The sequence below is a fragment of the Dipteris shenzhenensis genome, chromosome 30 (genome assembly GCF_047967505.1).
Source record: "Dipteris shenzhenensis isolate YYH24624 ecotype China chromosome 30, Dip_SZ_1.0, whole genome shotgun sequence".
NCBI lineage: Eukaryota > Viridiplantae > Streptophyta > Polypodiopsida > Gleicheniales > Dipteridaceae > Dipteris > Dipteris shenzhenensis.
The window spans coordinates 15,631,857-15,649,306 of NC_141625.1; the positions used below are offsets into that span (position 1 = coordinate 15,631,857).

Sequence of the window (17,450 nt, forward strand, 5' to 3'; positions counted from 1 at the left end):
TCAGTTAGTTGGCTTGGCTGGCTGGCTGGTAGGGCCTGCCAAACACAGCCCTACTGGCCAACCTGAAGCCCTAAAAGGCACCTCTTCCAGCCTCCCTTCCTATACAAGTGCTGCCCTTGGGGTCCCCTTTGGGGCTTCTAGCATGGGCTGGCACCTAATCTACTAAACCTAAGAAGCAAACACTAGCGTATCGAGTTCCCTAGTGGGTACCAACGAACAAGGACTGACCTAAGGCTTGAGGAACTGACCTAGAAGCTCGTGCCTGAGTGTCCCTGGACTAAGGCTCGCAAAGGGGTCACGGCATATGACAAAATCACCTATTTAGGGATCTATTAAGCACTTGTTGATGTAGCCAGCGTGTCACACTGCACCCAAGTGCAAGGGTGCATGTGACACTATCCCTTTAAAACCAATCAATACGCCTTTAGCATATGTCTTGAATTCAATGTTGCTATGGTCATATGTATACATTGTGCACACACACACACACACACACACACATACTCTTTTTTTATTTAGTGAAATCTTATATTTCTGTGTGGGAAACCTCAAAAGAGGTAAAAACCCACCAATAAGTACATGAAAAAAATTTACAAGTAAAGCCTGCAAAAGTCATGAGGCACCAAGTAAAAAGTTACGTGTCAAGCTGGAAGAGGATCAAACACAGCATCCTCCAACTTCAAATTATTACTCTGTAAAAACTGATGCAGTGATGAAACCACACCATCAATAAAAACTAGCTATTTTTTGCCCTTGTGATTCTTCTTAATATAGGCTGGTACCCGAAATTTCTAAATCACAGGGTCAAAAACCTGTTGTAACATTGGATGAAAAGATTCCAGTAAAAAAGGCACTTCTGTATCCCGAACAGGAGGAGACTCTGGCACAGGTATCAGAGGCAAAGGAGCTAGATCAACATATGTATCCTCCAACGAAAGAGCTACATCTGATAAAGCAAGACTCAGCATTTCAACTTCACTTCGAGGATCAACCTGAGAAAGAGCATGCAGCATCCTGTATGATCCCCTCTGCAAGGGGCACATCCATATCTAGAGGAGAAGGAGGCTGATGATGCTCAACGGGAGCCGGATCCTGAACTTCTTTAGCAAGAGGAAGATTAACCTGTGATTTTTCTACCTTCCTCCAGTAATGCTTCGTAGTAATAAAAGAAGGCTTATCCAGTAAAGCCTTAGTAGAAACCGGAGAAGAAGGAAGAGTAAACGTTACATTTGAAGAAGAAATAGGAGGAGTGGTCATTGAAGCCGAAGGACAAGCATGTGCAAAATTACCAACCTGCCGGCACCGATAACATGCTATAGGAAAAGAGGCAAAATGCCGCCTGATGCGCATCGGATGAGAAAATCCCAAATCAAGATCCAAAGTAGAGGACACGGGCTGCATCATATCCCATAAATTACAAAGGCGAACATCCGGAGTAGCCTGCAAAAACTCCTGTCTCGGAATATGTAGAGGCCTCCACAAAAAAGCTGCAAGAGTAGGAAGATGTTGAAGAAGAGGTAGAGGCAACGCTTTGAGGATAATCCAGACCGGACAGTGAGTCAGAAGAGAGGCAGACGGATCAAAAAGCGAATCCCAGGGCATCACATAAGCAAAGAAACCAGCCCCATGAATACCAACACGACTGACAAGTCGCTCCACCACGTCAGTCGAAGAGCAGTGAGCATAATAAAAACCTTTGCCTAGAAAGAGAAAGGAAGAAAGGCAATCCTGTCCCACTGCAACTTCAGGCCAACAACAAAGTTGAGCTGCAGATAAAACCCTGCCCATAAAGTAGAGACAGACCCCAAACTGCTGAGCCTGTCGAAGACCGGAAACCAGAAGGGCAGAATCCAAAGAACAAACAAGGGGCGACCCGATGAAGGAACATCTGTAACGGAAGCAAAACATGTCTAGTGAGAAGGTCCAGCTCGAGAGAAGACGAAGGACCATCCGCAATATCCAGCTTTGCCCGATTTAACCAAAGTGAAGGAAGGCAAAGCACCATGCTTCCGCCAAAAGAAGACACGTGCAGGAGAAACAGAGGCAGAAGGTGGGGCTGAAGCAGAGAAAACGAAAGAGCCATCTATCGGAGCAGTAGGAAGAGGGGAGGAAGAGACATCAGGGAGAGATTGTACCTAACCCGACTGTACGGACATGGGAGTAGGTACGATGAAAACTGTACGAATGGGGGAGGCTGTACAGACGACCGTACAGGCTGCACGGACGACCGTACAGCAGGTACGGCTAGCACAGAGGCAAAGGAAGGGGCAAGAACAGAGGGGAGCGCCGAGGGGATGGGCAAAGAAGGTACGGCTAGGGGCGGCCTGTGCAGAGGCTGCTGCACAGAAGGTACGGGCAGCAGCAGGCCATGTACGGGGGCTGACGGAGAAGGTACGGAAGAAGGCGGCAGCAGCAGCAGGCTGCGGGCAAGGTACAGGGACAGATGAGGGAGAGGCTGAGCTCGCCATCCCGCTTTTTCACACACACACACACACACACATAGAGAGAGAGAGAGAGAGAGAGAGAGAGCAGCAGCAGCAGCAGCAAACATATTACGCCTGGCAACATGGTGTGGTTTCCAATATTTGTATCACACAGTATTTTGCAAGGTAAGGCAACAGAGCATAGAGAGTACCCAAAAGTGCCTTCAACTGGAGTCACAGAATGATGAGTCCACTGTGCAGGAAGCCACTTTGCCAAACCAAAATCTGAGATCTGCGATATGGAATAAGGAGGTATCAAAAAACTTGAAAGAGAGATCAAGCAACTCAGAATGAGGAAACAACACAACAGATACCCACCTGTGGTTCAAACTCTGCATCAAGTAAAATATTTGATGCTTTGATGTCTCTGTGTATGATACGACGCCGACAATGTTCATGAAGATAGTGGAGTCCTCGAGCAGTGCCAACAGCTACCTTATATCTGAATGGCCAGTCAAAACTTTTCACTCTAGTACCTGAACAAATAGAGACCTAATTTGATCAAACTGGAAGTGAAGATAGTGTAAGTTATTGCAGATATCCTTAATGTACCAGAGGTAGTAACTAGAGGTAATAAATACCATGCAGAAAACTGGCAAGACTTCCATTCGGATAGAATTTGTATATCAGGTGCAATCCACCTTCAAGGCAGAATCCAAGCAGGGGTGTAGTATTGGGATGGCAAACATGGGCCATGATGCCAATTTCCACTAGAAATTCCTTTTCCCTCTGCTCCTCAGCACCAGATTGGGTAAGTCTTTTGATAGCTATTATCTGGCCATCTGCAAGGGTCCCTTTGTAAACCTGTGCATAGCCACCCGTGCCAACAATATTGTCTGCCAAGCATATACATGGAAAAATGGTCATCTTATTGATGGGGCAAAAGGTTGAGAGGTTCGATCTCATTTACCCAGTTAGCAATGCTATATCATGAAAACAAGATTGACCTTCACCTGGATGAAAACTGTTTGTTGCAGAACTTATCTCCTCAAAAGTGAAGCATCTCCAAGATGGCGAAATGGGAACACAGGTGTCGAATTCACATGTCACACCGTCCACAGGTGAAGCTGCTGTCTCTGGTAAGACCCTACTATATCCCTGCATTGTTGAAACACCTTGCATGGAGCCAACGTCAAGATCTACAGCCAGAGTCCCAAATTTTGGTTTCGTGGATTCTTGTGGATGCCTAGAACCAAAATTCTTCCATATACTCAGACAATTTTGCTGATGAAGCTTCTCGACTGATTCTTGTTCATGATTAGAACAAGAGTTTGAAAGCAAAGCTTCCTTTAAAAAGGAATGAGAATCATCTACAGAGCTAGCAACAGAAGATAATTCATCTAAATTTGTATTTGACCCCTGAAGAAATGGCTTGGAAGAAAGCTGTGATGTACTACCTTGGATCCTATCATCATCCTTTTCCAGGTGCAATGCAGCCACACTGTCCTGTATTTGGGGTGACAGTAAACAATGAAAATGCCTTTGTAGCGAATTCAAAGCTGTTCCCACGTCCTTCTGTTTGCATTTGGACGTTTTATTGTGCATGTCTGCACACTGCATTGAGCATCATGTAACAATCGGCATCATATGGCATGAAAGTAAGGCTGTCAAAACGTAGTACGCTTGTGTTTCTTCAATTTCCAAATAATATAGTTTGCCAAGGCGGCCTTTTTACAAGCTGTTGGAGCCATACTCCAAATTCACTTTAGTAGATGGAACATGTACTACCTGCCAACAATGGAAAATATGTTTGATGTAAAATAACTCTCATAAAAGACAAAAATAGAAGAAGAAATGCTTGAGATCTTGTCCTATTAACGCGAGATAATCCTGCACACCCAGGACCAGCCAAGCCAGCTCCGGGGAACAAATCACTTTATTTTTTATGAGGAGTGCCTGAGCAAAATTGAATGTTCCTGGAACAGGTCAGGAGGACTCTGCTTTTTCGGCAATAGTTATTCTTTCCTTGAAGACATCAGGAGAAAAGACTTTCTCAAGCTTGACAAAAAGGAAGATACTCAAACTTCCGTACATTCTTGAGATCCCAGTCTCGAGGTTCTATCATTAACTTTTTAAAATGAGCTAGGCAACTAGATATAGCCTGCTGCACAACCCAGGCCATGCTGAAGATGGGGTCATGTAAGGGTACTGCGGGGGGAGCAGAGTTAGTTAGATCCTTGCCTGGATTTTGTGACCAACGAGACACCACAGCAACTAGGTGGTTGATCTCATCAACCATACCAAAAATTTCACTCGTATGGGGCTCATCGCCTGCCCATTGACTCAAGAAGAACAATTCTCTCCTGGCTTTTGTAACCAAGCGCCAGTGCTAAACATCACAGCTCGATGAGTTAAGGCCATCTACCTAGAATTTTTGCTCATACGGGCTTATCAATTTCCTAAACCGGCAGCACCTTCAGCTTTCGAATGTCATCCCCTGACAAACTAAATTCAGACCTTTGGCCCAAAAGACCACCGTTTTCCATTTAGTACCCTTAAGTTATAAAGCTTGTATTGGCAAGTATGATACTTCAAGGTTGGACATATGTTTATTATAAATATCGTTGTTTGCATACATGTGTGAGCTCGATCTCTGCAGGTGGAACACTGACAAAAATGGAGCAGGCACATTTTTAAATGCATCTGGATTAAGTCCACTGTGAAACCCCTTTTTTTTTTTAGACCATTGTTAAACATTGACAAAAGACATACAAGATGCTGAGAACTTGGATGCTGGGGAAGTTCGCTTTCAAATTGTCTAGGAAAGAAACATTTTTTTGGAAATGTCCGTTTGGAATCTGGATGCTGGGGAAGTTCGTGTTCATGTTGTCTAGGAAAGAAACGTTTTTTATGCAAGCAAATACGCTATTAGCATCTAATAGGTAATGCGAAATGCTGGGAATTTGAAAGTTCGTGTTAGGAAAGACACGTTTGTTACGCAAGCAGACAGCCTATCAGCATCTAAGTGTTAGAGCTCGTAATACAAAGGGAGGAGAACGCACAATATTCAAGAGCAACAACCTGCACATTGTGGCAGCCAAAATGGCGTGACACAGCAGTCCATATCGACCAAATACCGAGACGCAATGGGGACTGAGATGCAATCGAATCGACACATAATTTGTAATTGCAAGGAATAGCATATAGACAAGGTGCCAACATTCCATCCGACCAGCAAAACTCTCTCTCTCTCTCTCTCTCTCTCTCTCTCTCTCTCTCTCTCTCTGTCTGTGGACGTCTTTCCTAAAGTGGATCTACAGATTCCAGAATACACGACTTTGGATCTTGTACCAACCCGATGAAGCTCGGCAGAAGCGGGTAGGCTGGGCTGGGGAGCCCTGTACACTTTCTGTTGCACAGCCAACGGAAGATAAGCGCAATCGCGTTTTAAGTCCATTCTATCCCATTATGAATCGATCGACAGTGTATTATCAATCATATCTCATTTCTGGCATCATCTCGATCACCCTACGCATCGCAGCCTCCGAGAATGGATCGCTATTCTCACTGTCCTCTACTTTCCACCGGATCTTGCCGGCCGGACATCAAATAAGCATCCGCTGTCTGGATAAACTGAGGCCACACGACGTTACAAGTGGTCCAGGGAACCTACCGGTGGTGATATGGTGGATGCCTGCGTCAACAACAGCAGCAAAGACGACGATAGTTCCCGAAATACCAGCTACAGCTGTGTAAATGATACACACTCTAACAAGTTTCTTGCCTTTCAACAATGCAACTCTGTCTCAACAGTGCTACTAGAGGCTCGGTCCTTCAAATTAGAATGTTTGTAGTATCAGCTTTCCGTGGTGTCGAGTTTAGTCGTAACAGCGCGCAATCTGAGCTCGAATTGTGATTGGACTTGGAACAATTTGCGGTCGTGGGTAGGAAGGGAATCGTGCACGATGGGATCGAGGCTATTTCTGTTCCTTAATGCACGAATGGAAGGGAGACGTAGACTTTTTGTCGTCCACTTCGTCAGCAAGGTGATAAAAGGAGCTCAGACAAGGCACAAAGTTTGCAGCATGGGCAGAAAAGGGATGAAAGAGAGTGGGTTCCAAAGATCAGGAACTGGGCAGAGGGTATTATTCAGGGTCTGAGGAGGTGAATGGGGACTTGTGAACAGGAAGTGGGCGGATCAAAAGGGAGGATGACTGGAAGTGCAGGATGACGAGGTAAGATGGGGACTTGAAGGAAGTGGAGAAAGAGCAGGTAAATGGTGACTCCAAGTTGATCAGAAAAATATATGTAAGAACAGAGTTTTTTATTGGAGAGGAAGAAGTGGATTGCAAACGAAGGAGGCAGATAGGGACTTTTGAACTGCATCACAAGAACAGGATTTCCAAAGAATGTAACTTAGAAGTAGTCACAGAAGGTAAATAGTGACTCCAGCTTGATCAAAAAGAAGATGTGGGAAGAGAGGTTTTAGAAGGGGTTGAGATTGCAAACAAAGAGCAGCTTCAGCTCACTTGAACTTTATAAAAAAGAACAGGAATTCCAAAGGTGGATCGGAGAATGTGAGTTCTAAAGTTTAGAAGTAGGCACACTGCACAGAAAGCCATTTTACATACTTTTAAGAGTCCACAGTGGATGAAAAGCCACAGTTCAAACTCAGACAGGAATTGGCAGCAGAGAGTAATAGTGTATACAAACTTTTCTCGAAAGACTTCAAAAGTTGAAAAAGAATTTGGGTTCAGGGTCCAACGTTCTGGATGCAAGGAATTGGGCACAGAATTTGATGCCTGAAATTAATGTAAGAGCAGAAGCAAGCTAAAGCAACCTTTAAAGGGCTTAAGCTTTACTTAATAGAGAGGACAAATGCAAAGATGAGGCAGAGCTCTTTAACTTCACACAGTAAAGGGATGGATAACTTAGCAGAAGAGCAAAGGAAAACACACAGATAACTTAGTAGAAGAGTAAAGGGATAAAATATAACCGGGTGATTTGGATGGGATTTGCTTGCTGATGATTCTGAGCAGATATAAAGACAATGGATTTGCCCAATTGATGGGATTTGTATTATTGCACTTCACTTATTGCATACTCAGCCCCGTGAAGACAAAGGCATGATCACGAGCTTTTGCACCCATCTACACACAAACCAATAGACACATCTTCAAAGTTCACAGGTCACATGAGCTCTTGGGAGGTGCCACTAATGGGGCCCCCCACCATATGCCTTTGTCAAGAGTACCTCCTACTCTCACCCTCGGCACATGAGAGGTTTTCCAAGCAGTTCGGGCAGCTTCCAGATGAGGTGGCAAACGGAAGGCTATCGGAATGCCAAATCTTGCATGACCATTGCAATCAGAGTACACAGACAGGTAAGGGCTAGCAAGCATCCGGCAACCAATGGAATGCTGCCATCAACCGCACAGATCACTCCCTGGACAAGTGCCCGTAAATCCGGCAAGGTCCAGCATACTTTAGGCAAGCATGTGCTCGTAAATCCGGTAGGCACCTTGAAACGGAAATGAAACGGACATGGGAGGGACACATACCATGTGCCCAAGCTATCTGCCCCCCCTATTCACATGTAATCATAAGTCTTAGCACTCCCCTCATCATAGGACTGCCTCTTGCTCTCGGAAGCGTTTCGGTTCATTACATTCATCCTTTAGTACTTCTTTCACCCCCATATCGCCATATGGTCCTTCTTCTCACTTTCCTTGGCTTCAAATCACTGCCTTCCTTTCACATAAAAGAAAAAAGGGCTCTGCTTCTAGGCACTTACAGTTGCAATCTCCCCATTTTAATTAGGGTGAGGGACTTGGCACTAGGGGTGGGAAATGGACATACCCAATCCATCATTCTTTTCATTTTCTTCTTTTAAATCCATCATTGTTTTAAAACTAAGGAAGGATGAGAGTATTTGCTATAGTCGTCACCTAATCTAGTAGTGATTGGTTGGTCATAATGTAGGTGAGTTTTGTACACCTCTTCCTCATTCTAAAGACTCTCTCTCTCTCTCTCTCTCTCTCTCTCTAGCATAAGAGGCTACAAAGGCAAAGATTATTCAACTTTGTAGCGATGAGATGAAGATCAAAGTTTTAGCCAGACGTCAATTTTATAGGCTCTGCCTTTCAAACTTTGCTCAATCTTTCACCTTGACTCTTGTGCGACTAGTTTGTGCGCATTCCATCTGCTTGAGCAATTGTTTTTTGAGCGTGCGTGTGTGGGTCTTGCCTTGTTATTGAGTCATTGGTCTTTTGTTTGGTACTCTTGAGTCAAAAAATAAGTTGCCAATTAGTAATCCTTTTTTGTTTGTGTTGCTTTTTGTGTATTTTTTTTATTTTTTAGGCTATAGTTTGTCAATCCTCTTGGTTTGATCTCCTATTTGGTGGTTGGTTTCGTCTACTATTGAGTTTTGGTTAACATTTTGTTTAGAAGGCGGTGAAGCATCACAAAACCATTCAAAGCCATGAAGCTAGCAGCTTACTTGACTTAGTGCCCTTTCCTTTGGAACATTGGGTAGCATTATAGTTGACAGTGAAAGTCCTAGGTGATTGTTATGTTCATGGTTGTTATTGTCTAGATGGGTTTGCCTTTGTCTTGACTATTCGATATTTTCTCTCTCTTTTTGTGTTTCTCATGTTTGTTTTGTTTCCAAAGTGGGTGTTGGTTGTCATTGTGGTGCATTCACCCTTTTTCTTTTCTTAAATAGTGATTTGGTTTCTCTATTAGTCTCTTTTGTGTTTATTTAATAAAAGGGCCGGATATATTAAGGGGTCAATCAGGCCCCACAAAAAAGACCAAGATTACAAAAATTGGCTATAACAAAAGTAAGCCACGCACCCAAAGCCTATGCTAGAAGCAACTAGAACCTCAGATGGGCCACCACAATAACAGGTTCTTGTTGACTACGGGGTCCTTGGAGGTTAAGATCCACCCAAGGTCCCTTAACATACTCTTCACTTGAAATAAGATGTTGACCTCACAGTTGACACAATGATTTCTACTTTGAAGGCCAAGGAGTTTCTCACATCCCACACCGCCATCATAACTATGGCCCTAATAAAGGGCCAACACGCCACAATTGATGAAGGTAGTTTCCCCAAGCAGCACTTGTCTCGAGTTGGAGGCTAAATAAAATTTGGTCATCAGTTTCGAGTCGTGTATCCTGTGCTCAACTTGGCTTACAATTTTATGCTTCTCATTCTATCTTTTAAGGTACTTTTCCTCGGTCTTTAAAATAGTAGGCCTTACATATTGTTGGCTTTATCAAGGTAGTGGTTGTTTCTATTGAGAATCATGTAAAGTGCACCATAGAGATAGGGTTGAAGGGGCAAACCTCTAACCTACACCTAAAGGGTGCACATGCATTTATTTCTATTTCTTGTAATATAAAGTTGTGTAGGGGCAGACTCTAACCTACTCCTAAGGCGTGCACATATATTTATATGTGTTTCTTGTAATATAAAGTTGTGAATAGTTAGTCATCTTGTGTGTACTCTCTCTCTCTCTCTCTCTCTCTCTCTCTCTCTCTCTCTCTCTCTCTCTCTCTATCTCTTGTATCAGAGCCGATGTTGCTTCTACTCCTTGTGTGAGTTCAAGCCCTCCCCTTGAAGCATTGTGTGGAGGACAGTATAGGAAATTCAACGTTAGGGTTGACCTGTCGTGAGTGTTTGGAACGTTTTTTGGGCGAAGGAGGCACTGCGGTGCCTAGCGGCCAGCCATTACTATATGGAGGATAGTGCTCTCTCATGCTAAGTTGAGTTGGATGAGGAAAACGTCAACGGCCGTTTATGCTCCCTCTTGCTTGTATATATCTTCTGTTGCAATCAAGTGCGTTCTAGCGACCGTTTGGCACGGCATTTTATGTCACTGGTATGGACATGTAGGCTAGTCCAAATTTATTTAATTCAATTAGACTTGTTGTTGTTATGTGACACTCGGGTCCATCTATATATCATGTGGCCAATTGGTCTATTTGGTTGGTTGTACTCTCTCACCTTATCTATTGAGTACACTCTCCTTGCTCTCCTACGCTCGTTGTGCATGCTCATGCTATTGTCCATCTCTCTCTCTCTCTCTCTCTCTCTCTCTCTCTCTCTCTCTCTCTCTCATTCCTACATATGGTATCAAAGCTTGTGTTGCTGAGGGGGGTGATGAATGCGGCACTTGGTGAGATCGTGGGTGTGGAGAAATCCATCGTGCCTTTTGTGTGCTGGCAACCTCTATAGCTCAAATCAAGCCTTAAGGTTTCCTGCATGGAAGGAGGAGGTGGAGAAAGCTCACAAGGAGGTGTATGTTCAAGGAAAGTGGTTGCAGAGACTTGACATGATGGATATGATGCAGAGAGAAAGGGCAAATCTCTATTTGGAAAGTGCTTTTGACAAAGGCAAAGAACCGTGGCAACTAGTAGAAATCCAATGAAAGAGAGTAGACAGCATGTCGACATACAGAGTGGATCCATTTGCTTCAATGTTGTATTTGTGAGAGCAAAGAAAAACCGCCAACACTGTATATGTGAAGGTTCTGAAGCACGTAATGTGGTGGATCAGGCCCAGGCAAACTAATCATTCTTTTTTTTTTTTAAATTTGTCAATAGTCTTGGGTAAGCTGGTATCTGTGAGACCGCGGAATTGACATACGATGGTCTTAAAGCTCTAAACTCAGTCATAGATAGTGTTTCATACAGGGTGGCATAACACTTTATGTGAGTGCTATAGATAGACCAAGAAAGAACCATTTGTTTCTCTTGTCAACCACGTATCTATGAAGTAGGGATTAGTCTTGAAGAAAAAAACACAAAGAAAAGAAATATATCATTCTGTTGGATACAAGGGGGTGTACGATATTCTTTGTGCAAGATTTACCCCTGTGAGCTTCACTGCATCTCTTGGAGAAGAAGAACACAGCCAAGCTAGAAACGTGCTATAGGCCCAAATTCGTAGAGAAAGTAGCAGGGCTTTAGTGTATTATCCAAGGCAAATCTTGTCAAATGCAAGTCTTGTCCAAAGCGCAGGGGGGAAGATTACCGATTTGTTCTGTGTGCGGACATAGCTACATGCTTCTTTCTAGTGGGGTGGAGGATTGTTTGCAAGTCTTTCCACAATCATGTCATGGGAGAATTCATTTCACTTCTCAGAGTCTGACAAACTGGAGGATACAAACTATGCAATGTGGGCATAAATGGTCAAGCATATTTTAATTGCAAATAGTGATAGGAGATGTTGATGTGCCTGCAACTCCTATGCAAGGAGATTCGTCTGGTTCATCCACTACTACTTCTGTCATCTCATCAAAGGAGCAGAAGACCTTTGACAAGTGCAATGGACAAGCCATGTCAAATGATAGTAAATTCAGTCATGATATTGGTGATGCATACTCTAAAATTGTGTTCATTGATGAAGGATGCACGGGATAAATTAGCCAGTATGTACACTGTCAAGAATGTTGAGGCCAAATTGTTCTCTTTGGAAACTCAACTCAAGGAGTTGAAAGCATAGGACAGTTAGACTATTTTGGAGCATATCACTAGGTTGATTGATCTTCCTGAGATCAATTTGTAGCCATAGATGGAAGCATTAGGGATAAGAAGATGATTTTAGTTACACTAAATAGTATTTCCCCATGCTATCATACATTTTTCACTTCACTAAATATGACTATTTGAGTTGCACTTGTCTCATTTGATGATGTGGTATGATTGTTGTTGCAAGAAGAGCAACGTATGTGTAACTTGGCAAGAGGCTCAGACTCTTCTAAACAAGCTTATGTTGTCCGAGACAAAGGAAAGGGGAATAAAATGCATTTGTTAAAAGAGACCTCTCCACCCACGTGGACCTCACCCAAGGAGGGTTAGCATACCCCTAGTAAAGGGAAGTTACATTAGTGAGTAGTGGATAATTTTGTAAGTGTAGGGACAGTTATAACTATCCCTAACAGCCAGTAGTAGTGGCCTTATCCAACCACATCATGTTTTGAACTATATATGTTTCTAACAATTACCCGACTGAAGTCAAATGATGTTATAAGTTAATCTTCATCTCCTGCATCAGGGTCGTTGTTGCCACCTGCTGAAATACAAACTATTTGCAATAGTTCTACTCTATAAACAGTTGTCTCAATTCTTTGTATGTCTGTACTATCTTTTTCTTTTTCTGACATTAGTCAGACTTAAGTCCAACCCTGGCATTTCCATTTCCAGGAGTGGATATGTGTGGGTGTTTTCCAGTCTTATGGAGACACCACTAACACTATTGGCGATCCTCTACTGTGTTCGAACTCTGACTGTCAGTTGCTACTACGTAGCAATTTTATAAAAGAGTGAAACCGTATGATCTACAACGCCTATAGGAAAAATAGATTAGCAGAGACGCAACAACTTCCAAGAAAATCAAATCCACAACAACACATTGTCGCAGAGACAACTTCTTGCAAAGTAGAAAAGGCACACAACCATGTTCAACGAGCAAAGTCATTCAAAAATCACTTGAAGCCGGACCACTGTCGGAATTCCTTCAAGACTTCTGTAAATGCCCTCCTCCAACGACAATCAGCTGGATAGCTGCCACAACACTCCGAACAAGTGAACACACTACGACAAGTGAGGTGCCTATGAAGCTATGGCTCGGGGTCACAGCAGCAATCAACAAGAAGCAGATTGTAGACCGACTCTTTCCAACCATACAAGTGTGCAGCAACAATAAGACAAACCATCACATAATCATCGGATTACAAGCGGACATGCATTCGACTATAGAACAAGCATAATCAAGTACTGAAGGCGACAAGATTGAGAAAAGTGCAAGCAGATTTCTTATCAAATTGCACTAGAGGCAACTCAACAGTAGCCAGTGACTACAATGCTCTATTTCTCTCTTACATGGCGAATTCCTTGGTCCATGTCGAATAACTCTCAGGAGAAAATGTCACCTCACCGAATTGGCTACACCTATTTCACAAGAAACCATGCTAGACTGGAAGCGAGCACACAAACAGATAATCAAGATGCACTTTCCACAATCCAGATTACACACCAAGTGGAACAAGTTCTTCTGATAACTCTGTGCATGGCGCATAAATAAGTGAAGTTCAATTCGAACTTAACAAATTGATGGTGCAATCACCTACTGAAGAATTAATCAAGAGGAGTATTGCAACAAATTTTGCAACACGCTTATTTGTTTAGGCTCAAAGGAAACTCGACTTCAATCCACTACCTCCACCTCCAAAAAAGAAACAATAAGCTCCAGCTCAAAGACAATAACAACAGCTAAGAATACAGAATCCTTTGGTGAAGTCAGCTAAATTCACCAGCAAGAAAAGACAAGATCTAGACAGTCATGTCGGACAATTTGAAACAAGGTGGGCTGCAAGTGAATTCGAAAAACTCTCGGACCTCATAAAAAAAGAGTAGTTCACAACAACTTTTAATGGTAAGGCAATAATTTGGCTTATGCAATATGCTGTAGCTCATTTTGCATCTTATGATGACTTGAAAACTACATTTTAAAGCCATTTTCGTAAAGAAAAAAGTCCAAAAGACATACTCAAGAAGCTCAAAATATGAAGTAAAAACATTTGTTTGAAGACTATGCACAAATGTTCAAAAATCTGAACAGGAGGTTGACAAACAATCAACAACCCACTGATGAGCAGAGATTATTTGTGTAAGGGACTAAACAAAGAATTATGGTTAGTAGTAGCTGGCAAAGATCAGCTTGGAGGAGTAAATGATTTTAACAACATGGTTGATGCTGCACAAAGAGCAGAACGAAGACTCGGCACAAAGTCAAGGTCTGAAAAACAGAAGAAGAAAAGGCATTTCGACTCTGACTCTACAAAGCCCATGCCCAACCTTGGAGATGCACCAAGAATGACAACAAAACCAATGAACTAGCCTAATCAAGCACAGGTAAAAAATAAAGCTCTACATCACAAGAAGCAAGAACATCACAGCTCCAAAACAAGGGTAAGGCATAGCTTGACCTTGGACAACTCCAGACACAGTCCGGTCCGATAATCTTCTGACAGAGAACGTCCGACATCAAACTACAGCTAATCAACTTTAGTAAGGCAACATCCAACAACTTAACAAGGTTCCAGACACACACACAACAGGGCAAGATTCTTCCAACCGGAGATATATTCCAAAAGCAACAAATGATTTGCAGGACGGAACCAGCTCAAACTTAGTAGAACAAAAAAATAGTGGTGACAGTGTCAAGCTGACATAAATCAAAGAGGAGCAAGCCATTCCAATCGCAGACACCACACTGAAGAATAGAAGTTAGATACAAGAAAAGGCCAAACATCAACATGAAGACCCCACACTCTTCTTTAAAGAGATTTTGGATTCCAAATTTCAGATAATGTTGGATCAACTTCTGAATCTTGTTCCAGCATTCAAAAATCAATTAAGTCAAAATTTGCATTTTACCGATGTTCCTCAACCAACAACTCATGCAGAGTGATGATGACGAGGAAACACTCGACATTTACATGTCCAGCATTGAAGATGTGGATTATCAATTCCCACTCATAGATGTGGATTATAAAAGGTGAAGGATCCCAGAAGTATTGGTCGATGGAGGATCAGGAGTGAACATCCTCTTTGAGGATCTATTTAAGAAATTTTGTTGCAATAAACTTGCACCGGCACCATTTCAGGTTAGAATGGCTGACCAAAGAAGAATACAACCTCTTGGAATACTCAGAGGATAGGAGATTACCATAATGGGACTATCCTTCACAACTACATTTGTAGTACTCATAAGGGAGGAAAGAGATTGTGCCTATTCCATGTTATTGGAAAGGCTATGGATGAGAGCTGCCAAAGTAAAACAAGATTGGGGATCAAAAAGGATTACGATCAGGAAAGGCAAAAATAAGTTTAAAATCAATCTCTCTTCAAAGAGAAGCTTCCCAAAACAAGTTAAGCCACTACAAGTAGAGGGCATCAACATGATAATTGAATTTGAGGAAGATAAGGAGGAAATTTTCCTTAGGAGAAATCCTATTGTTTTCCACATATTTGAAATTTATGTAATCAAAATCATTCATCAGTATACATGCTCAAATCAACAAACAAAACCACCCGGCCTACATCCCACCACGATAGAACAGAACACGGTCGAAAAATAGTTGAAAGCAGATTCTATCAACCACAGTATCACAAGTGACAATCATGCCCACCCAGATGACACACTACATGAAGACAATCAGAAATCAGCTGCACGGGCCATCCTAGAAGCTGAAACTCAATTTGAAGAGCATATGCAAAAGAGTGCCAGAGTTCGATAGGATGACTTGGAAGATATGAAACTTGGAAACCCCGACAACCCCAAGACACTTTTGGTAAGTACAGGTCTTCCTCCACCTTTCAAAATGGCATTAAAAGACTTATTAATAGAGTATAAGGATGTCTTTGCTTGGCATTATACTGATATGAAGGGAGTAGACCCTAAGTTCTGTCAAGACAGGATCAACTTAAAGCAAGATGTTGTCCTAGTGATCTAAGGAAGATACAAAATGAATCCCAACTATGCAAAACAAGTTAAAGAGGAAATCGATAAGTTGCTGAGAGTTGGTTTTATATATCCTCTCACCCATGTTACATGGCTATCACCTATTGTCATGAGAGTGCTCTCAACGGAAGCAAGAATAGAAGAAGGAGAGAGAGAGAGAGAGACAGAGAGCCACACAAGTTTTGGTGGGTGCAGAACCACCCTATTCTTCTTTTTAATTCATTTATATATGTGTTTGAGTATTGTACATAACCGGGGTAAAGGCACAGTGACCTTTAACCCCCACAACCTCCCACTTAAAGGACAATGTGCCTTTAAGGGAGAACAACTAGTGGGCATACTATCCAATGCCCATCAATACACAACAATACTCAAACCGCTGACTAGGTAGACTCTTCGTCAGCATATCTGCAGGGTTATCATCTGTATGAACCTTGACAAGATCTATGCGCTTGTCCTCAAGTCCCTCCCTGATGAAATGGTACCTGACCTCAATGTGTTTGGTCTTTGCATGAAAGACCGGATTTCGTGCTAGCTGAATAGCACTCATGGAATCACTATGCAATGTCGGTACACCTGTATGAATCCCCAAATCTCCCACTAGCCGATCAAGCCATATAGCCTCCTTGCAACCCTCTGAAAGCCAAAAGTGGTGTGAAAACCAGCATCATCTAGCTGACCCACTGAAATAAATCTCTTGGTCAACTTAGGCACATGTCTCACATGTTTCAAAATGAATGCAGACCCATTTGCAAAAGAAAACTTTATGTCACCTACTCCCACTATGTCACATGCATAGTCATTTCCAAGATGCACACAACCTGTCTTTCCACTGTCATAAGTGGAGAACCATTCCCGATGGGGAGTAACATGGAATGAAGCACCAGAATCCAAAACCCAATCCTGGGAATATGCATCATCTGAAGTGGTAAGCAACTCTGCAGATAAACTAAACATGAAGAGAACATCATTGTCACTATCATGTGTGACTGCATTGATCTCCTCGATCTTCACTTTTCCTTTGTCCTCCCTTGGACTCTCTACTTTTGATTTGCACCCCAATTTGCATTCTTTTTCTTATCCTTTTGCTCTCTTTTCAGCTTGTAGCAATCCTTTTTCATATAGCCCTTCTTGCCACAATGGTAACACTCAATGTTCCATGCCCTGGATTTGCTACGAGACTTCCCTCTTTCTTGGGACTTCCCCCTGAACTGTGATCTACCCCTTTGCACATTTAAGACTACATCCTGCTTATTGCCATCCATAGACTTCCGTCTAATCTCCTCGGCCAACAAGCTACCCACAACATCATCAAATTTCAGTACTCCACTAGGTGCAGAGTTACTGACAGCTGTACGGAAGGTATCCCATGAGGATGGCAATGAACATAAGAGAAATATTGCCTTAGTCTCCACATCAAAATTCATCTTCTGAGCCTGAAGCTGGCTGAAAATAATATTGAATCCATTCAAGTGAGTGTCATGACATTTGG

The 17,450-nt window shown here is 42.6% G+C and overlaps 1 protein-coding gene across 2 annotated transcripts in view; it reads right to left on the reverse strand.

Annotated features, from left to right (window-relative positions):
* LOC147881761 (receptor-like cytosolic serine/threonine-protein kinase RBK2) overlaps window positions 1–6,756 on the reverse strand; it is a 44,904-nt gene extending 38,148 nt beyond the window's left edge. The window contains exons 1-6 of one of the 2 annotated variants that reach the window (XM_087401702.1): window positions 6,097–6,756; window positions 5,779–6,013; window positions 3,437–4,211; window positions 3,065–3,319; window positions 2,802–2,959; window positions 2,636–2,715 (exon numbers count right to left, since the gene is read on the reverse strand). In XM_087401702.1, coding sequence (XP_087257828.1) covers window positions 2,636–2,715; window positions 2,802–2,959; window positions 3,065–3,319; window positions 3,437–4,043 — 1,100 coding nt within the window. In that variant the 5' untranslated portion in view covers window positions 4,044–4,211; window positions 5,779–6,013; window positions 6,097–6,756. Of the gene's footprint in view, window positions 1–2,635; window positions 2,716–2,801; window positions 2,960–3,064; window positions 3,320–3,436; window positions 4,212–5,778 lie in introns of both variants that reach the window. The other variant, XM_087401701.1, reaches the window with a different exon arrangement.
* Between the last annotated feature and the right edge of the window lie 10,694 nt (window positions 6,757–17,450).